Source organism: Bidens hawaiensis, unplaced genomic scaffold, assembly GCF_021521415.1.
Source record: "Bidens hawaiensis isolate Kalapana, Puna unplaced genomic scaffold, B.hawaiensis_p1.1 tig00033477_1, whole genome shotgun sequence".
NCBI lineage: Eukaryota > Viridiplantae > Streptophyta > Magnoliopsida > Asterales > Asteraceae > Bidens > Bidens hawaiensis.
This window is the reverse complement of record NW_027495728.1, coordinates 174,635-197,071: the sequence shown is the minus strand read 5'-3', so window position 1 is coordinate 197,071 and position 22,437 is coordinate 174,635. Positions and strand designations below refer to the sequence as shown.

At 34.7% G+C, this 22,437-nt stretch overlaps 2 protein-coding genes across 2 annotated transcripts; one reads left to right on the top strand and one right to left on the bottom strand.

Annotated features, from left to right (window-relative positions):
* The first annotated feature begins 13,263 nt into the window (after positions 1-13,263).
* LOC143584856 (Golgi SNAP receptor complex member 1-2-like) lies at positions 13,264-16,853 on the top strand. Its single transcript, XM_077066794.1, has 6 exons — positions 13,264-13,385; positions 14,635-14,831; positions 16,026-16,115; positions 16,241-16,306; positions 16,381-16,510; positions 16,579-16,853. Exons 1-6 carry the CDS (start codon positions 13,271-13,273, stop codon positions 16,674-16,676), a joined length of 696 nt encoding a protein of 231 aa, XP_076922909.1. The 5' UTR covers positions 13,264-13,270; the 3' UTR covers positions 16,677-16,853.
* Positions 16,854-19,612: 2,759 nt separating this feature from the next.
* On the bottom strand, positions 19,613-20,662 carry LOC143584854 (uncharacterized). The gene has a single exon (XM_077066793.1). The coding sequence runs from the start codon at positions 20,660-20,662 to the stop codon at positions 19,613-19,615; it is 1,050 nt and encodes a 349-aa protein (XP_076922908.1).
* Positions 20,663-22,437: the final 1,775 nt, after the last annotated feature.

Genomic DNA, 22,437 nt, shown 5'->3' with positions numbered 1-22,437 from the left:
CTTGACTCCATAGAAATAGTGTCTCTATAACTTTAAGTCATAGATTATGGCACCCAACTCTAGATCGTGAGTTTTATAATTCTTTTCGTGTACTTTCAATTGACGAGAAACATAAGCTATTACTTTCTTTCTTTGCATTAGTACGCAATCCAAACCTAAATGAGATGTGTCACTAAATACAAAGAAATCCTCTGTACCCTTTGGTAAAGCCAATATAGGTGCATTTGTGAGCTTTTGTTTAAGTAAATCAAATGCTTCTTGTTGTTTGATTCCCCATTCATACTTAACATTCTTTCGGGTTAATGAAGTTAGGGGAACTGCTATACGAGAGAAATTTTCGATGAATCTTCTATAATGTCCAGCTAAACCTAAGAAACTTCGGACCTCGGTTGGCGATAATCTCCCATTTAGCTATTGCTTCAATCTTTGCGGGGTCCACTTGAATTCCATTTGCATTGATAACGTGGCCAAGAAATTGCACTTCATGCAGCCAGAACTCGCACTTGGAAAATTTAGCATACAACTTCTCGTTTTGGAGTATCTCAAGTAAGATCCTAAGATGAACTTTGTGATCTTCTTCCAATTTAGAGTAAATAAGTATATCGTCGATGAATACGATTACAAATTTATCTAAATAAGTTTTACAAACTCTGTTCATCAAGTCCATAAAAGTGGCTGGGGCATTAGTGAGTCCAAATGGCATTATAGTGAACTCATAATGTTCATATCTTGTGCGAAACGCTGTTTTCGGAATATCTTCTTCCTGAACTTTCAACTGATGGTATCCAGAATAAATCTATTTTCGAAAAGAAACTCGATCCTTGCAATTGATCGAATAGGTTGTCAATTCTAGGTAGCGGATATAGATTCTTAATAGTTACTTCGTTCAATGCCCTGTAGTCGATACACATCCTCATGGAACCATCTTTCTTTTTGACGAATAATATTGGCGCTCCCCAAGGTGATGAGCTTGGACGAATAAATCATTTCTTTAACAATTCATCCAGTTGTTTCTTCAATTCCTTCATTTCCGTTGGAGCCAAACGATAGGGGGATTTGGCTATTGGAGCTGTTCTAGGCATTAAGTCTATTTTGAATTCAACTTCCCGATTGGATGGGATTCCTGGAAGTTCATCTGGAAAGACGTCGGAAAATTCATATACCATAGGTACGTCTTTGATTTCCTTTGGTTTTGATTCTTCCGTCACATAGGCCATAAATGCTAAATATCCTTGATTTAAGTATTTGTTAGCTTCCATCATGGAGATTATGCTAACATGACCAGCGTCTTTGTCGCCCGCGATTTGAATTGTTCGCTTGTCAGGGGCTTGGAGTTCTATGGTTTTCTTATTGCAAATAATACGAGCATGGTTGTCGGATAACCAGTCCATACCTAGGACTATATCAAAGCCCGCTAAGGTCATGGGCAGTAATTGTACTGGGATGACGTAGCCTGCCAAAAAGATCTTTCCATTTTCTAAGGTTTCAGAAATTTTAACTACCTCACCACTGGCCGTTTCGACGTTTATAGTTTTATTCAATTTTCTTAAAGGTTCGTTTAATAGACTACAAAATTTATAATTTATAAAACTTTGATTTGCACAATAATCAAATAAAACTCTCGCATAAACGTTATTAACTAAGAACGTACCGATGATGGTTTCCGGTATGTCTGCGGCCTTCTTGGTGTCGAGACAAAGACTCGAGCGTTCCCCTTCTTTCCATCATTCTTGGTGCCGCTCCCTCCAGCGCCTCTAGTACCTCCATTACCAGCAACATTCTTTTTAGGACATTCAAAACTAAGATGTCCCATCTCTTTGCAGTTGAAGCATGTCATCTTATTCTTCCAACAATCAGCAGTGGCATGCCCTGGCTCTTTGCATGTATCACAGATGATAGATGTAGACACTGCGAACCGGCACTGACCCAGATGATGCCTCTTACAAATCTTGAACAACGGGTAGTTGGAATTAAAACCACCCCTCCTCATATCCACATCCTTTCCCTTGAAACGATTATTTCCCTTTCCCTTCTTGTCAATCGTTGCATATTCCTTTTTGTCCTCTTCCTTGTTGCGGATTAGACCGTTCATCAAATAACCGGCCAGCTCCATGGCGGATTCGGCCGTCTGCGGCAAATGAGACCTCACCATGTCTCGTATCTCTCTCGGTAAACCCCATATGTAGCGGGTCACCGTGCTCGATTCGAGTGTTACCAACTGGGGCACAAGTCAACAATACTCTTGGAACTTGGTATTTTAGTCTCTCAGATTAGTCCCGACTACCTTGTGATTGAGAAACTTGGTTTGGATTAAGTCGGTCTCATGCATCGGACAAAACTTCTGCAAAACCAATTCTTTAAACTCCTTCCATGACAACTGATACATGGGTCTTCTACCTCTCATCATCAACAGAGTGTTCCACCATTCTAATGCTTCCCCTTTAAACATTTGTGCTGTATACTGAATCTTCTCTTCCTTGTTGCATTTGCTTATTATGACGATTGATTCCATTTCCTCAAGCCATCTTATGGCTGCAACGGCTCCTTTGTCGCCATAAAATTCCTTCGGCCCACAATTTTTGAAGTCTTTGAACAAACAGCCCTCGATCCTTAATTTCTTTTTAAAGGTTTGGTGGAATTCCTCACCATTATTTTATCCTTGATCACTCTCTTCTTTTTGAGGGGTAGGATTTGAACGGGGTTTGGATTTAACAGACTTACTGGGTTGTCGGTTTTCACTTTGATGGACAGATTTTTCTTTCATGGCGGGTAATAAGGTATTCATGGCATTGATCATTTCTTGCATTTTGGTTATCAACTGCTCATGGTTTCCTTGAGCAGGCTCAGTTTTTGATTGGTTACTTTTAGCATTTGAAGCTTCCTTATTTTGGGAGGGATTACTTCGTTTTGACATTCTGAAATTATAAGGAAATTGACTCATTACTAAGAGTTTTTATTTATAACACCATGAGAATATCTTACATCAATGACCACTTCTACTACCATTGACTTAAAACAAACGATACTAACACAAGTACAATGGACTTATTCTAGAAACAACAGAACGGGAAACAAACAGTGCAACTACAATGGAGCGGGAAACAGATGGTGCAACTTTAATGGAGCGGGATTCTCAATCCTTCATGTATTTTTTATCATCTTCTTCAACTTACAACACTTGTGTAGTAACTTATTTTCCACATTCTTCTTCTTGCTACTCTCCGTAGCCAACTTCTTTTGCAACTCATCGGTTTCATGAAGCGCCCTATCAAGATGCTTTTCTTGGGACTGAGGGATGAAATTTGGATATCCGTATTGGGGCGTGGATCACGGTATCCCATCATGACTATGTCATAGCGGTTCCTTGGATACGGCGGTGGTGGACTTGATTCAAATGGCATGTTATGAAAAACTTTTGCAGCATCTTCCTGCTGCCTGATCTCATTTGCTTGCTCTGAGATGGTTGGAACAACACCAGTGTAAGGTGGAAAACCATATGTAAGTGCTTCGACATATGGATCTTGCGGATCATAATGAGGGGACAGGTGAAACAACGGTTGTTGACAGCCCATACTCGGTAGACAGTCACATCCTGGGTGGTTTTGCACCTCTTAGCTCTTTTCATCAATGCTCATTTTTCTTGGAGCTTCTTCTTTTGGGTCTTCTTTCGGATCTTCTTCTAGTTCTTCTTCTGGCTCTTCTCTGATTCCTCTTCTGGCTCAACCTCTTCTTCGGGATCTTCTTCTGATTCAACTTCCACATTACCTTCATTCACATCAACCTGAATGGTCACCTTTTCGAGAGGTTGCGTTACTCTCATCTTGGGTCTCCTTGATGGACTTGAAACAGAATCATGAGGAGAATCTTTGGGGTTAAAGACTAGGGTTCTTGGGTCAGAGTAAATCTGCATCCATCTCGTCAATCTGCATTTTATTAGAAGGATGATTCTCCGGGGTTGGCAGGTCACTTGGTATGTTGATAGGCATTTGCTCTGTGCCCGGGAAGTGAATGGGTTGGCTTCCATATGGTACCACTGGTACGATTGGTCTGTCTTGGTTGAAGAAGTCAGTGTAGTAGTCATCACTTTCACCGTCGGGAGGAATGATGGGTTCCGGACAGCCTGCCAGTCTCATTTCTTCATAGAAGGACTCTATCATCTTTTTGAATATCGAAATCTAGAAGGATTAGAATAATAAGGGATATGGAAGAATACCAACCTATCTTATATCTATATATAAATTATTGAAACTTATATGTGATCGAAGCTTAGGTATACTTACATACCTAATTCGCTAAGATCGATGGCTCTGATACCAACACTTGTCACACCCCGGCTTAGGGCCTAGGCGTGTGACCCAACGTTGGTACCTGTTTTGTAAGTATATCAGAGTTTAAGGTTGTAAAGTGGAAGACTTAATAAAATATTATTATATTCGAAAGACGGGGTTTTAAAACACCCGTTGATTTGTACAAAAGTGTTTGGATTACAAAACCATGTTTTACATTATTTTAATAATAAAACAACTATTGAGCCATCGGATCATCTAACGGCTATCCATCATCTCCAACCACCTACTCTTCATTACTTGTAAAACAGTTATAAAAATACGTCAGCAACACATGCTGGTGAACATGCTGACATAAAATATTTTAATACTTAGTTATCTCCTCGGGTATATTATGACCCGGCCCATCGTGGCTTAGGAAACAACCAAGTTAAATTTACTATTATAAACATCTAGTTCTACTTGAAACCTCTCAGCGATAGCACAACATCGAGGTCTTAGCAACTATCAATATACACGAGATAATCCCCTCTCAGACATTACTTAGGTCCGGCCCAACGTGGCGGAGGCGTTAGCAAGTGTGGTGCGGTGTGCCCAACGTCTACCCACATATGTAAGGATCCAAACAAACGTATACAATAGCCTGAGGGCCAACATTACTTTTGTTTATAAAGTTTTAGGGATATATAATCCCATGCAAACATTCAAGACTTGTTTTATAAAAAGTTGGACGTATTTTCCTTTCTTCTTGTTTGGTGTTTCTCACTGATTTGTCTCGTTACCTCGGACCTGTAGTACGAGAATAACATTTTATAAGTACTAGATCAACGATCTAGCTTCAAACCTTTAGTCCGATTGCATAACCTTTACCTTGACATTTATCTCTTTAAAATATAAAGACCTCTAGTCCTTTCTTTTGTTAATCATTTATAACCTTTGTTTCTTCTTCGTGAAGAAACGTACATTTTAAATTTCTTTTATTATAAGAAATATTTATAAAAATCTTTATATATAATAAAGAAGTATTATTTTATCTATAATCTTGACTTTATGAAATCTATTTTAACTTTATAAAATCAAGGTAAGGGCTATATCCCTGATTAGGGTCTAAGCCATTTATAATATAATAATCGGGCAGAACCCCTACCTTTTATGGCTTATGAAATGTCTATGCTCTACTTGGATCGCACTTCTACTTGGAGGAAAGTTGAGAGAGTAACTATGACACTTGTCCCGTGACGTGTCCTGCATCTTCGCGTATCGCGAATTTGCAAAACTTCAAATCTGTTCATTTTCAGTCCATGATCTTTTGGTAACTTGCCATATCTTGATCTCGTCTCATCATCCAAAAGTACAAAGGCGGCTCGCGGCGATATGAGCGTGCGAAGTGCGCCATTAAAGCGCCACATTGCGCCCATCGCCCTTCACCCGAGCCCGTGCGCGTCAGGTGCTTCGCACCCTCCGCTAGGATTAGGGAGAGTGGTTAGCCATTTAAGAACATTATCATGGAAAGTTCTCCCCTTATAAAGTGCTTTATTTTCTTTACCACTTTCCATGTGGGATGGAGTCTCCTTACTTCATTTCCTAACATAAGCTACTTCCATTTCTTTGTCTTATTTTACCCATTATTTATTCCATGAATATTTTTAGTCCATAAGTTTTATTAGTTTGTCAATTTGGACCAAATTTTTCTTGATGTTATAATATTTATATTTAGTTGTAAATAATACTGGTACAAAAAGAAAAAATTGTCAAACATAAAGATAAACCAAGATAAGATACAAAGTACAATGTTTAGAAAAACAATTAAAATTTAAAATTTTAAATTCATAAACTAATAAGTGTGTAGTAAGCGTGAAGCAATGGTTTGTGTCTACCATGAATTCATATTCATATTTAACTAGGAAATCAAAGAGACGATTAATAAGAAAAATTGACTAAGGTCCAATAGACTACATATTTAACCAGCATGGATTAAAAATTTGTTATGAACATCACACCTTATAGTTGATAAATAATCCATTTTCGTTGCTAACGGTTTTTGTGAGTATAAAAAAAATTTTGTTAACAAATAGTAGATAACATGTTGAGTACAAATTATCAAGGTGATTACTATATTAACTTCAATAAATATATTAACTTCAATAAAAGGTTTAATATTATTAATGATTTGGAAAATCATATACCATGGGTAAATGATCTAATTTTAATACATAAAGAAGACATCAAAATGCAAATGTTATAAACGTATATTTTGAAAATTGAGAGAATTAAAATAATTACGTGTAACAAATTCAAAAAACATTTACTTTCCAAACACCAGGTATGTTAAAGAATTAGATATTAGCATATTACATTAGAATGTAAAATACCAAATTCTAAAACAAACCATATATTCATACGATATATAAAAATCCAACACAGATCAAACCAAATTGGAAACATGAAAAAATTGTCTTAGAAAACAAAACACACTCAAACTGAAAGGCAAAAAAAAAAGGTCTTCAAACGTTGCATTTATTTTGAGCCACCAACGTCCTTCACATATCAACCTTTGAGGTGCCAAACATCACTCCTTCATCAACATTCACCGGATTTTTTATTGGCCTTTAGGCGCAATAACTTCAACATACGCACCTCGAGAAAACAATCATTCTTAAGAATATCCAACTCATTAAACATGGTTATGTTTTTTTTTTCTCCATTGTGTTGTTTGTAATAAAATAATAAGAATATAAACAAAGTATTAAATTGATAATAATTAAAATATATGAATAATATCAATAATATGAATGAATGAAATAATTTGAGTAATATAAATGAACCTTACAAAGAAATGCACAATTGCAGAATTTGATAGATAAAAAGGTGTGGTGTGAAATTTCTTGTGTAAAACTGAAAGTATATGGAGAGGGGAAATAACATAAATATTTTTTGTTAGTTAATTTAAAAATGAGTGTTATTCTCAATTTCTTTCAAGGTAATCAGTTTGCACATAAATTTAAACTTTGAAATATGCAACAAAAATAGGAAACTTGAAACCTATAGTTAATCTAATTAATATTGTTATTAATGGCCTAACGGTTTTTAATGTAAAAATGATTTCATAAAGATGCAACAAAAATAGAAGAGTTTAAACCTATAATTTATGTAGTTATTATTGTTATTAATTGCCAAGCATTTTTTTAGATTTAAAGGGTCTAGAGGATTCAATTATGTTATGTTGAATTTAATATATTTTTGAATTATTTTATTATCAACAAATTCTTAGAATACATTGTATATATGGAAGTTAATCAAGTGGACCAATAGAAAACAAGCAAAACATATTATTTTAATAGAATATAGATATGCAATTGCAGTTTCAATAAGAATCTTCACATAATAAATGTTTCTTACATATGTCCTTAGGCTATGGGGTATAATCTAACGCCCAACATAAGTTAAGATGAGACACTTTAAAATGGCCTATGGATTATGATTTTCACGGGTTAAAAGGAACATTATGTATTAATTGCTAATTGATTTGTTATTAATTATGGATTCATTAAACCATTTCCTTTGGGTGAGATGGAGTGAAAGGAAGAAAATACGTGATGTTTTATGTGGAGTTAAGAGGAATTAGAGTATATTCCATGGTGTTAGGGCACATGTTAGAAAATCCCAATAACTTTTTATGCATTCCATATATTGCTTTCTAAATTAAGGTCAAAAAATTTGGAAACCCAAAAACCAGTTTAGTATACATTCATGCCGGCCCTAACGGAGTATGTGTTTCTAATATGCTAGAATTAGTGTCGAATGCTATAGTAATCATATTATGATTTTATGTCATGTCATGTCATGATGAGTTATAGTGAGATTGAGATGTATATGTCAATGACGTGAAGTCGCTAGGGTCTATGGCTAACGTACTTACATGTATAAGATAAGTTGTATATAGTCTTTTTACTACTAGTCGTGCGCCACTTAAAGGAGTTATATTTAGGGCAATCGAGACATGGAAACAAGAGACCAATCTTTGCCCTAATCCAACAAGTCTCGAGACGGCCAAGGCGAAGGTTCATGGGTACGAGAGGTGACCCCGGCCACTGCCGCTTTTTGGTTAATAGGGTAAATTTCATGATTTTTGTCCGAAAATTTATATAAGTATTGAGTGCAGTCACCCCAATGTATTTTTTTTTCAAAAAACTAACAGTCACCACTGAATTTTTTTATAATACCCCCCCCCCCCCCCCGCGTTTGATTTTTCTTTTTATAGAACCTCACATTTTTATAAGCAAATGCTCGTCAAATACTAAAAGCTTTGTTTTTATAAAACTCAAACTTAAAGGGGGACATTTGAAACAATAATAATAAACTTGTTTTAAAACAAAGGTATCGTCAATGAGTTATGGTTTGGAAACCATCTAATATTCATTCAGTTCAGAACTCAAAGGCACTGTCTCATTGGGGACCACTGACCACCACAAAGCACACACCGTCGTCTGCCATCCGCTGCCCGCCACTGTCGGGCACCGTCTTGGAGACCACCAGCCATCACACACATGATAACGTCTTTAGCCTTGGAGACACCACACATGTCGCAACACCGAGTAACTGCACATCGCAATCACTTCAACAAGGTAAATTTTTAATTTTTAGTTTGTTATTCAACATTGTTGAGTTGTTAAACGTTGTATTGCATCTATATTGATAATTGCTCAAGCATTATAAAATTATGGTTTATAATTATGGAACTGGGGATTTAGAGAAATTGATTAATTAAGCTTAATTATAATTGGTATTGTATTGTGAAATTTTGGTTTAACTCAACCCTATAGAATCTTTTTAATTAGGAAAAATCATAGGAAAGCAAGATACTCATTCTTTTTTTGTTTTTGTTTTTGTTTTTTAAGATGATGAACAAACGGATAATTATTCTTCTAAGAGCATCCACGCCCATAAACCAATTCAAACATCCACATCATTGCCACATCATATTCTAAACTTTTCACCAAAAAACCCCACTTTTCCTCCACCCATAAACCAGTCTAAACCCTATTAAAATATAATAAATATGTATATATATGTGCATATATATATGATTTGTATGTAGTGGTTGTGGTGGGGCCACTACAAACCCATCTCTCAAACGTTTGAGAATGCAAACCAAACCTAACACAAACGTTTGTCTCCACCCATAAACCAATCCAAACCACATACCACGTCACCAAATACCAATAGATGGAGATGCTCTAAGTACTCACTATCTTACTCGCATTATCATAAATATGTTAGGTCTTCGTTAGTTAAAACTTAAAATATTATCTAGTTTCTTTTTTTATTATTATTGTAAGAAAAATCGTTTGAACTTTGGATGAATAAAGAAAATTTAAATATTTAGATTTCATATTGTATGACCTAACCCGAACCAAATCTCTAACCCGAAAATTTTTGGGTCCGTGACTACGGCCACCGTTGTGACTATGGCCAAGCTTCGCCACTGCGAGACGGAATGGCTGATGGAGGCCACGTGATGCAAGAGATGTATGAGTTTAGTATTTGTAAGTGTTAAGTTCATATAACTAATTTGTATGAATATTTGAGTAATGAAAATATTTTTTGGGATAAGTTTACGTGAGCAAGATTATATGAATGGATTTATACATAAAGTTTGTACGAGTGAGTATATAAAGGAACATATATGAATTTGAATTTGGTTATATAAATGAGTTTATGTGAAGGAGCTGTGAATAAATTGGTACGGATGAGTTTATATAAGTTTATATGAACGAATTTGTGTAAACGAGTTGCCATGAGAACAATGGAGTATAAATCGAAATGATGTTTTGTGCGTGATCATGTTGAAACCATAGGTTCACAAGTTGCATGTTATCAATGGAGTCACAAATTGTTTATGCTACCCACAGGCCATAGTTGGGTGTTATTGATGAATCACTAAGCATGCTTGAAGCTATTGAATAATGCAGTGGCATCGAATTTGCTAGTAATACAATTTCATGTTGTATATGAAGTTAATAACATTACCATACGCCAATGGGCAAACCATACACTGATATGAAATGACATACGCTTCAAGGGATTGCCATACGCTGACCATACACAAACATAGCTGAAAATAGTGCATCGTACCATACATCGAGGTGATGCATGGTACACTAGGTTACAAACTTTAGGTAGTGATTTTGGGGTTTGGGTTTGAGTACTTATGTTTAGTACATGTACGTAAACTCACTTAGCTTTGCTAACATGCTGAATTACATATACTTTTAAGGTAAAGCACATCAAAGCTAAGGTCGAAAAGATCGAGTCTCTGTATAAGCTATCAAATACTATCTTTTAAATGAAGCTTGTTAATATTAAATGCCAAACCAAGTAGTTTGTTTATAGTACAAAACTACAACGTTTAGAAAGTTGATAAGACTTATGTAAAGAGGTATATGTTTGACCTTCTAGAAAGTTGAAATCTTCAAATGTAGGCATTGCAATGGGACGAATTTGAGATGAGTATTAGTAAATCATAATATCACACCCGATTATAAAACGTGTCCGATTCAATACCCGTAGGGTATTTATTGCTTAATAATGTATTTTACCCGTATTGAGTTTATATTCTTAAAATACTTGTTGTAATTTCCAGGTACATTTCTTTTTTCTTAGCATTCTATATATATATTCGTTTAAATTTCATGTTATAACTAAAAAAATTTTAGCATACATATATCATCACCGCCATAAATTGTTTAAAATATCAAAAACATAGCATACAAATATAAATAACATCATCAAACACTTACCATTAAAAAAAATTATTTTCACACGATGAAACTACTATAATGAAGCATTACAATTTACTAGACCAACGTAAAGGAGAAGTAGAAAAAAACATATTTTTTTTTCAGTTATACCATCCAGCCATCCAGACATATGGTTTGGGTAAACAAATATCTAGTTTCGGTAATCATGTTGATATCATCTAATATCATACCCGTAACCAGACCTGTAGGTTTTTTTATTAGTCCCATACCCGAATACCCAAACCCATAGCGATCCAACACTCTAGTCAAGTAATAAATGCTGCAAATATTCTTCATTGTCCGTTTCTCACGATGCGACCGGTGTTGTACACACCACCAATCAAGAGCCCAATCTCTTCGTCTTCCAATGATAGTGAGACTTGTGGTTTCAAGTGACGAAGGACCTTCGTGCAAGTTCTTGGTTTCGGCCCAGCCCAAAAGCCAACCAACCACCAATCGGTCCGACCACGTGCTGTCTTTTTTCCATTGCACGGTTTTGGTCCGGTCTTACACCATGAACACCCAAGTTATACTTACATATCTATAGAATAGTAACTAAGTTTTGAAATTGTTTTAATTAGATCACTAAATAAATATTTTGTTCCAATCAAGTCACTAAATTTTCCTCTTTGTTCTAATTCTAAATATTTTACCTAGATAGCAGGTTTTCTAGGTTTTCTTTTAATTTTTAAATAGTTTGACATCTAATCTAACTTAACTATATCATTAAAGCAACACAAATTTTCAAGTGTCTTTCAACTAAACTCTCCACATAGGCTGCCAAGTGTACATGTTTCTATTTTTACAGTTTCCTATTCATGAATAATAAAATGAAAAAAATATATTGTTGGTGAGAATTGAACTCAATACCATGCTTTTAAAATGTTTGTCAGTTACCAACTCAACTAGGATGAATTGATGTTAGCCTTCTCTTTTTCTTAATTGGCATAGATTCACAAACTTTTATTTTGTTTTATCACCCGTGTATCGCACGGGCTCTATCCTAGTTGTAAAATATTTTTTTAAAAATTGAAAAAATTAGTAAAAATTGAGAAAAATAGTTTTTAAATTGCGAAAAATGGCAAAAAAAATAATAAAATAATAATAAAGTAGAAAAATTTAAGTTATGGTTTTTTTTATAAGAAACCACCATTTTTTAGAGAAATTTCAAAAAGATAGTTACGTGATATTATAATATTTAATAGTAGAATTATTAATTACTTCTATACAAAAAAAAGTAAAATAAATAGGAACATATAAATTGTATTGTATTTTTTTTCGCAATTTTTCATAATATTTTTTCAATTTTTCAGTTTTTTTTTTTGCAATTTAAAAATTATTTTTCTCAATTTTTACTAATTTTTTAAAAATATTTTGCAATGTCAAACCATTAAAAAAAAAGATAACATGCTATACAGGTAAAATATCTATGATTGGAACAAAAATGAAATTTTAGTGACCTTACTGAAACAAAAAAGTTTATGAGAGACATAATTGGAACAATTTTAAAACTTGATTAGTATGATATTATAATATAGAGTAATCCCTAACTATAATATATTGAGATTATTACTATAAATTAAAATTAGTTGTTTGGTGTTGCAAGATACCTATTGATTTCCCCCATATATGTCACTTTATTGTACATGGGCTCGAATTTGTGTTGGTTCGCAACCACAATACAATTTTTTTCGTTTTGTAAGGCCTTCACCTTCGATACTAGCCGAACTTGCGTCAGTTCGCGGCCGCAACATGCAAGCTTTTTTTTTTGTTTGCTAAACGTTTTTTGTTGAATTTATTTTTTTGTTTAGTTCGGTGCTGTAAACTGATACCGACCGAATTCTTGCCAGTGCGCCACCACAACGCGTGGTTTTAATTTTTCTTTTTAAATATATTAAGTTGTTTGTATTTGGACATTTGAGAATTTGTTTGTTTTTACCGACAACATCATCATGCCCTGCTAGGGTTGTTTAAAAAGCTTCGTAGCTTGCTTGATAAAACCCGGAATAAAACTAAAGTAACTCATGTTTGGTTTGATTTTAGGCTCGTTTAACTTCAAAGAGCTGCTCAGCGGGTGTGATACCTAGTTATTCAACTAGTAGCAGAGCATCAAAATCCATTACTTCCTTCCATTTCAACTGCAAACTCACCAGCTAACAAAGAGAAAAGAGATCGGGTCGGATAATGGATCAGGAATCGGGGTGGGAGGAACTGAGGAAAGAAGCTCGTAAGATCGAAGGCGATCTGGATGTGAAGTTATCTTCTTATGCCAAGCTCGGTGCTCGTGTCACTCAAGGAGGTTTATTATTATTATTGTTATTATTATCTTCAAACCCTAGATCTTGATCTTATCTCTAATCAATCACATTCCCCAATTTAAAACCCTAGAACTCTTAACATACTAATTTACGATCATTTTGAGTGCTAATTGTATGCATCTATATTATTAAATTCGAACCCTAGAACTGTTAACGGACTGATTCGGATCATTTTGAATGCTAATTGTATGTTTATTGATTTGCTTATGTATCGAAATGGTGAATCCTTTGGAGAAAACGTGTCAATTTAGTGATCTAGGTATTTGATTTGCTTTGATGATGGACATTCACATAATGCACCATGTCTAGCACTGATGGTTGCATACATCTTTAGATCTTCAATATGTTGTGATGAGTAAAGTGAACAGGGGTGCAAACGAGCCAAGCCGAGACTTGAGCTTGGATTGTTTTGACTTACAAGAGCTTGAGCTCAGGCTTGGGATCGGCTCATTTATTAATTTTAAGTATTATGAGAAAAAGCTTAAAGGAGTCTGAGCTCGGCTTGAGCTTGGCTGGGCAGTGTAAAATTAATCCATAGAAGTACAAAAGAGGTAAAATTTAAAAAAATACACAAGGCTTGAGCTCGGGCTTGATAACTAAACGAGCTTTATTTGAGGCTCATGCTTGGCTCGAGCTCGAAAAAGCTTGGCGCGTTTCGTGCTTTTTATTGTTCGGAGCTAGAGTAGCTCGTGAGAAGCTCGGCTTGTTTGCACCCCTGAGTAAAACCCTATGCAGTTAATTTGGAAAAATATAGGATTGGTAATTTTAGTGTCATGCAAAATTTATACACATAGCAATTTAACACTGACAATTCATTATACTCTCCTACCATTAACAAATTAACCTTTTGCAACTTACAAAACACTAACAATTGTAGCAAGTAGGAACCGATTAAGACTTAAAACAGTAACATTAAACACTACAAATTGACAGTTAAGACTTAAAAAACTGATATCAGGAAAACTGGTGATATATCGGTCAATACCGCCGATAATATCAGGACAGATATTTTGTGCTGATAGTTTTACCAAGGGACCAATAACCAAAATTACCATTTTTTGTAGGTAAAATCCTAAGTATTAGAACTAACTAAAAATTGTCATCTAGACTACCTAATATGCATTTGATTGTATTGTCCTGGAACATTGATTATGCTCGTTGACAATATTCAAGAGAATGATTTTGCTTGGACACATATTTGCTGATGGTTAACTATGCTTGTGGGGCCAGGTTTTGCTGATGTGGATACACCGACTATGGGCTCCAACCGTTCATGGAAATCAATGGAGATGGAAATACAGTCATTACTTGAAAAGTTGCTGGATGTGAATGATTCAATGAGTCGGTGTGCTGCATCTGCAACACCTACTACTTCTGTTACCCAAAAGCTGGCAAGACACAGGGACATACTTCACGAGTTTAGCCAGGTTCTTACTTATATTTGCTTATTGTTTTCACTTTATGATTCACTGCATTCATATAGTTCTTTCTTATATCTGTCTGCTTATACGTGAATTATGCATACTATACATCTTAGTTTTCCAATCATTTACTTGCTCATGCTTATGTACGAGAATCTGATTATTGTGTTATGATACAATAAATGATCATTTTTTTTGAGTGTTTGGATGTAGCAAACTGATTTAAGAGTATATACTATATACATTTGCGTATATATGTAATTAGTGGTTGAATTTTCTTTATAAACAATGTGGTTGATACCAGTGTTATCTGTTACATTCCCGTATTACGCTTCCGCAACTACCTAGTCGGGGTGTGACAGTTATTTGTGGTTTAGTACTATTTCAAGCACTGGCTCTTATCGGGTTAAGTCTACATGTCACTTAGTGACAAACTTTGATACGCATATACAAGCGCTGGCCTATACCAGGTTAAGCCTATGAATCTTAAAATTATTGAGGCAAGAGAAGTTATACGCAAAGTTGTCCAAATGTGAGTTTTGGCTACAAGAAGTACAGTTTTTGGGGAGAAATGATCAGTTTTGAATACTCTGTTTCAGAGTTGCTTATCCAAACTGATGACTTAATTATGATCATTTTCCTTTGAATAATCAGAATCTCGAACATAATAAAACTGATTACTTGATTTTTGTTCTACAACATTTATCTTCTGCATTTCATTTTGCCTAGTGCTGCAACTGATTAGTTGATTCTGGTTATTTTAGTAAGCATAATTGGCTACAAATAGGTAATCCCAAATACTCCCTGATTCACAAGTTACAATCAAAATATTAGGTTGTGTTGAACCAAAAATCATGATTACAAGCTAAGTTAGTCTTTTACATTTTGACCTCTAGCTTTCAGAACCGATTATCTTTTGGCTGTTTTTTTGGCTCTATATTATTTCAGTTTTGGAGCTATATCTCATCGTAATCCAGTTTACATAAACATGTTTGACAAACTAAGCACCATGCTTTAAAATTTTATGTCATTATGAGTTTTGACATTACCTAATTGTGAATTGAAATTAGCAGGTACAGTCACACAATGCTGCCTAGTTTAATTGCATAACGTTAGGTTTATCTGTATGGACAGTGCTGTTAAACTGTTAAACCAAGAGGAATAAAGAATATCCGTTATTGTTTTGTTATCATTATGTAGGAATTCAGACAAATCAAAGGGAACATAACTGCAATGACTGAGCATGCTGAGCTCCTAAGTTCTGTAAGAGATGATATCAGTGAGTACAAGGTGAGACAATTACTTTTAACACCAGTCCAATTTATTCATTAATATATAAACATTATTATTATTATTATTATTATTATTATTATTATTATTCTGGTAAGTGTAACAATAATCTTGACCTTATACAGGCATCTGGGAGCCCAAGAATGCAGATACTAAGGGAGCGAGCTGCTATCCATGGAAGCATAGCACATGCAAGTTTTTTAATTTTTTTTACATCATTCTTTTAACATTACAAGAAAACATGAGTATATCGGGTTTTGTGCAGATGGATGATGTGATAACTCAGGCTCAAACAACTAGAGCCGCCTTGGGGTCTCAGAGGGCTATGTTTGGTGATGTTCAAGGGAAAGTTAAACAGCTGAGTGACAAGTTTCCTATCGTTCGTGGCCTAATCGGTATGGCTCATTGTACTTTTTTTTATAAATATAATTTATAAAATTGATTAAATAAATTTTGTTTATAGGTTCTATTAGAAGGAAGAAGTCGAGGGACACGCTCATCCTATCTGCTGTCATTGCCGCTTGTACGTTGTTTCTCATCTTATATTGGCTTTCAAAGTGAAAAAAGGTTATGTTATAATCACAAAAGTATTGTAATCCTTAGAAATCTTGCCTTATTTGTTATAAAATTTGCGACTTAGATAGAGATGCATGTGCACATATACAAACATATAGATCGGTTTAATAATGAGGAACCAATGCGATTTAATAAGTCAATCAACTGTTTATAAAAAGGAGACTAAAATGATTTGGAAGAAATATTCTTCAAAACTAATTTTTTTGAGTTCAAAGCAAATGAGGTCTGCATCCTCTCTTTGCTGGTCAATTAGCAAACTTGTATCTAAAATTTTATAATCTTAAAATGAAAAGGTGTGACACAAACTGCTGTAAAAGATAACTCTTGTCTAACAAACTTAGTTTTTAAAAATGAAATAACAGCTTTATCAATTATTGTTATATAGATAAATCTAGATATTTGTGGTGGTCAGCAACATGCACACACCACCTGGATTGGACTAATAGCAGTTTGTGCATAAACAGATAGGTTGTTATTTTGTAATGAGATAATTGTCATTTTGTGAAAGTTAAAAGCAGCCATAGTTGGGGTGGGTCTTGATCAAAATTCTAGGGAAAAACAACGCGAATTTCAAATATAAAAGAAATGATTTGGGTTAACTTCAATTATTTGATGTATGGTTTGCCAATTACTTAGATATATCATCTTCAATACTTGTATAATATCATTCAGTGAATACTGAAATCAGTCTCATTTATAAATTTCTATCTCCTTTCTGTTAGAAGTATAAATGAGCCAAACCGAGCCCGAAAGCTCGAGCTGGGCTCATAAGTAATTATTTGTTAATTTAATTATATAATTATATAACTGTATAAATAATATGATCTATACTATCTAGTTATTTTGGCACAGTTATATGCGGTAGCATATATTGTGTCATGTTATATTATTATTATTATTATATAATTATTTAGAATTTTGGTGCCGCAAAGTCTCCCGTTGGGCAACTTTGCGGCACCTTATTGGTGGTATTATTTTTTAATATTTTTTTTTGTTTTAGTTCAAGTCCGTAACGTCCTCGAAAACCAATTTTGATTTTGTTTTGTTTTAGTTATGGTTTCGTAAAAAACAACCATAGTTGGGGGTGGGTCTTGATCCAAAAATTCAAAATTCTAGGGAAAACAACGCGAATTTCAAATATAAAAGAAATGATTTGGGTTAACTTCAATTATTTGATATATGGTTTGTCAATTACTTGATATGTCTTCAATACTTGTATAAAATCATTCAGTGAATACTGAAACCAATCTCATTTATAAATTTCTATCTCCGTTCTGTTAGAAGTATAAATGAGCCCAACCGAGCCCGAAAAATTATTTAATTATATAATTATATCTGTATCAAAATCTACATTATTTAGTTATTTTGGCATAGTTATATGCGGTAACATACATTGTGCCTATGTTGTTGTTGTTGTTGTTGTTGTTGTTGTTATTATTATTATTATTATTATTATAATAGTTTAGAACTTTCGTGCCACAAAGTCCCATGTGAGGCCATTTTGCGGCACCTTATTGGTAGTATTATTTTAATGTTTTTTGTTTTAATTCAAGTCCGTAACGTACGTGCCATAAATCGATTGAAACCCAATTTTGATTTTGTTTTCTTTTAGTTATGGTGTCGTAAAAAACGCGGCAGAAGTCGACCAGATTTGCGTAAACTCACAGCGTTCCGTTTTAGTTCTAGTACCGTAATGAACGTAATGAAAACCAACAGAATGCTGATTTTTTTTGTTTGGTATCGTAACGAACGTGATGAAAACCGACCGAATTCGCGTAGACTAACCGTCTCAACACTTTGAGATCGATAATGGTTGGGTTTTACCAACGATCGATTTTTACTAACTGACTCTACCCCATTGGTCCACCTCAAGATTATTTATTTTTTGTTTTAGTTCTGGTACAATAACATACGTAACCGAAACCGATCGCATTCGTGTCGACTTACCGTCTCAACGCTTGAGTTTTACCACCGCTCGAATATTACCAACTTGCTGCAAAATACTCGTTACATGTAAAGCTATTGTCCATTAAGAAAAAACATATAAAGTTATTATATTTATATTAATGACAGAATTGCTTATGTTTGCATACCTAGTCAGGGCTCGATTGAAGCTTTCAGCTTTTATGAATAATAAGCCTTTTCTTATGTGAGCCAATCTCGAATAGTTCGTAAGTACAAGTAGCTCAATATGAACACATATTGCCTGTATGCTTGATTTTCTGTTTAAACATAGAAACTACACCAAACCTTTTAGTTCATACGAAAAGACCAACAATGCTTTAGAACAACATATCACAAAAAATAATTTGAAGTTTTCGAAGTAGATTTTCATAACCTATAACCGAAGTAGATTTTCATAACTCATCAGTCATCAGTTATTAATTCTTTATATGTCTGCTTGTCTATAAGACAAAGTTATGCCTATAACCAAAGTAGATTTTCATAATTTTTCGGTTATCAATGGTTTACTGTTTTCATTTATTAAATCTAAGAAAAGTTTTGCTTTAAAAAGAAATACGCAACTAGTAATATATTATTTTATAAAAAGAATTGTAATACATCCTTTTCAGCACATAATAAATTAAAAAAAAGTTGGGTTTTGTTTTAGTTCTGTTATTTCATATTTTTACACACATCATAACCAAACCATAACCGAGCAATCAGTTTCCCAATTGGTTTGGTTTTTCCGGTTATGATTTGGTTTTTCCTGCCCACCCAAACCAACTGGTGAGAGACAAGCTAGTTAAACCAAAAATTCATACATACATGGATAACCCTTTAAACATAAAGCTGACCTTTCAAGATCATACCAAAAGACCAACAAAAGATTGTTCATCATCCAACATAAGAATACAACATAAAAAAAAAAAAAAAAAATCTATTGTAGTTCTCAAAACATCATACAAAGGTCCAATAAACTACTGTTGCTGTAAGGTATCAACAGTTGAGCAATCATGTGGGAAGTACCACATGTTTGCAAACAAACACTTGCCTTTAAGTTTACTATTATCAGTAGTATCCTTTAGGTAACCACCCTTCTCATCTGGTATCTGACTGTCAGCCCAGGTGTCGGGATCAACAGCAGCACTACTCTTCCAGTCGCCCACAAAGAACGCATATTCAACAGTCGTCTTATCTACCCGCACACATTCCTTTTTCTCAACATCCATTTCGTAAGCCTCGTACTTATCGGCTGAACAACAATCCAACAAATACAGACTTTTGCCCGAAGTTACAAGCTCCGGGCGTAAGAGATGTCGTGTTGGGTGATTCTTCATTTCAAATTGTTCCAAACTAGGCCTTGGATTGAGTCCGACCTCAAATAAACGACTAGTTGCGCTAACTGTGTATATCTTTCCCTTGAAAGCATGAATATCAAGGATGGGGAAATCGAGGCCACGCCAATACCAGGAGGGTTGGTTACCAGACATATGATAAAATATTTTGTTGGCGAATTTGTGAGAGAATACGAACACTGGCTGGGATGTGGAGGGTGAAAAGACAAGAATACCCCTGAATTGTGATGCATTTGTATTTACCCAAGGGCTTAAGGCACAAGCAGGGAAATAAAGTTGATGCATTTTGAAGGGATTCACAAGCAAGAAATCACGGTTCCTCCCGACCATGATCATGTAACCACAGGTTACACCAACACATGTACGGCCAGTAGATTGAGGAAGAGGGATTTTGTGTTTTCGGCCCTCAAAGTCCTCAAAGTAGAGAGCGCGATTAGAGTAGCTAACCTTCATGGGTCGTCTAGAACCCATAAACTTGTTAATGTGAGAAAGGGCCAGTGACCTCCAAGGATTAGAAGTCCCTCTGAATCCAAAGAAATCCGTTGGTTCAAGTTTCCATATAATTGGCAAGAGCACATCTTTGCTTAAATTTGACCAATCTCTCAAACCAGTGTCCTCAGAAGTCTTCAAACTCTTGTTGGTAGGCGCATCAGCATTCTGGTTTCTAGACATTTTGGCTGTTCCTAAACTTGCAAAGTCACATTAGTTCATTGGACAAACAAGCACATATGGTCGGTCACTCAATGTAATTATGTGAAGATATCATCATATTTAGGTGCCTTAATTAGTTCTGAAATAAATTTTGATTTTAACCAGTTAAAATCTATATTTCGTAAATATTATTCATCCCTGCAAGAAGAAAACTAAGATTGTAACTAGTTTGAAGTTACTATTTCCATTGATATATATTAACCCAAAACAAGATTGTAATTTTTAAATTAATTAAAATCAGCAAGGTAGTGATTAAATCGAAACAGAAGGCAGGCGGGCGATAAGTTGCGCCGCTACCCCTTTTGCACTTTAATCAATATAAACACCCTTTTCAAAGGTTGCTAGTGGCATGTAACCACAATACCACTTGATAGAGAAAACAACCACTAATTTTGCAAATTTACCACGTATAAAATGCAAACATCAGTGATGATTGACCAAATCAAACCGGTTAGTTCACGCTAAATAAATTAAGGCCAAACACCCAAATCATGTTTGACTAGGTTAAACCAAATTTAGGCGAAATAATCAGATTTGGGAATAAGTAAGACAAATTGAATTTGTAACAACTAAACAAGATTTTGAAACCCTATATCCCAAAGAATACAAGGCCAAGAGGTCTTAATTAATAGACTTAAACGGATTTGTAAACATTGAATCAGTTAAAGGAAATAAATCAGATCGGGCAAGTTCAGATCGAACAAAATATAGCAAAACAATCCGATCGGGGAAAAAACTTGAAACTGCAGACTGAGATCCAGAAGAATTAAATCAAATCAGGACAAAATGTTATAAGCAAGAAAAACAAGGAATGTAAATTGACAATTAAAAAGGAAAACAATCACAAAAAAGCTGAGAGTGAACATTTACCTGCAACCGCGAAGACACTGCACTTAGAATGGAGCTGCGGATGTGAGATATATGTGACTAACAAAGAGGCAAAGCACAACTATAAGTAAGCGAGACAAGAATGAAGGCTATAACCGCGGTTCGATTTGGATGAGAAATTACAATAATAACCTTTTAACAAAACGTCGTCGTGAATGCACATGACTAGACATTGTGATCATTTTATCCGTGCCACTAAAATCATGTTTGAGAAAGTTATTACAAAAACTCATTCCTATCAAACAGGTCACCCGAACGCGATAATTGAATATAATGATCCATTTCATTTGAACCATTTGACTCTACATATCAAATCTCATTCTACTACAAGTACACCTTTTGAGTGTATAGCCATTAACTAAGTATACCATATTGAAACTGATTGCATACAAGATCTTCTAAACTAGAATGCTACTATTACGTGTATTCAAATATAAGATACGCAATAAATTGTAAGAACTCCATAACAAACAAATCAAATGACATAATTTCGACTGGAAAATGGAGAATCTGGGTTGCTGAAATCATATATACAAAGGGTACATGATGGGTGAAAATTACAAATTGCACAACCCCACCATCATAGAATGTGGGTATTCTTTTGACGGTGCTAACGATCCTAGCCGAGCCCAGCCAGAGCTCGAGCTCAAGCTTGAGCTCGTTTTGACTTTCTTGTTTTAAGCTCTTTTTCTAAAGTTCGACATCTTTATTATTTATTAATTATTTTATAAATGTTTTGGGTTATTTTTATATATTTTCAGAAGAACATTAAATGAGCCTATGCTCGGCTCAAGCCTGTATAGGTAAAGCTAAGCTCGAGTACAACTGTGCAGTGTAATGATACATAA

Excerpts from the sequence above, each read along its gene's own strand:
- LOC143584856 (XM_077066794.1), top strand. The coding sequence starts at position 13,271 with ATGGATCAGGAATCGGGGTGGGAGGAACTGAGGAAAGAAGCTCGTAAG. Across the intron at positions 16,307-16,380 it reads TCCATGGAAGCATAGCACAT|ATGGATGATGTGATAACTCA; the intron begins GCAAGTTTTTTA and ends GGTTTTGTGCAG. Across the intron at positions 16,511-16,578 it reads TATCGTTCGTGGCCTAATCG|GTTCTATTAGAAGGAAGAAG; the intron begins GTATGGCTCATT and ends TTTTGTTTATAG.
- LOC143584854 (XM_077066793.1), bottom strand. The coding sequence starts at position 20,662 with ATGTCTAGAAACCAGAATGCTGATGCGCCTACCAACAAGAGTTTGAAG.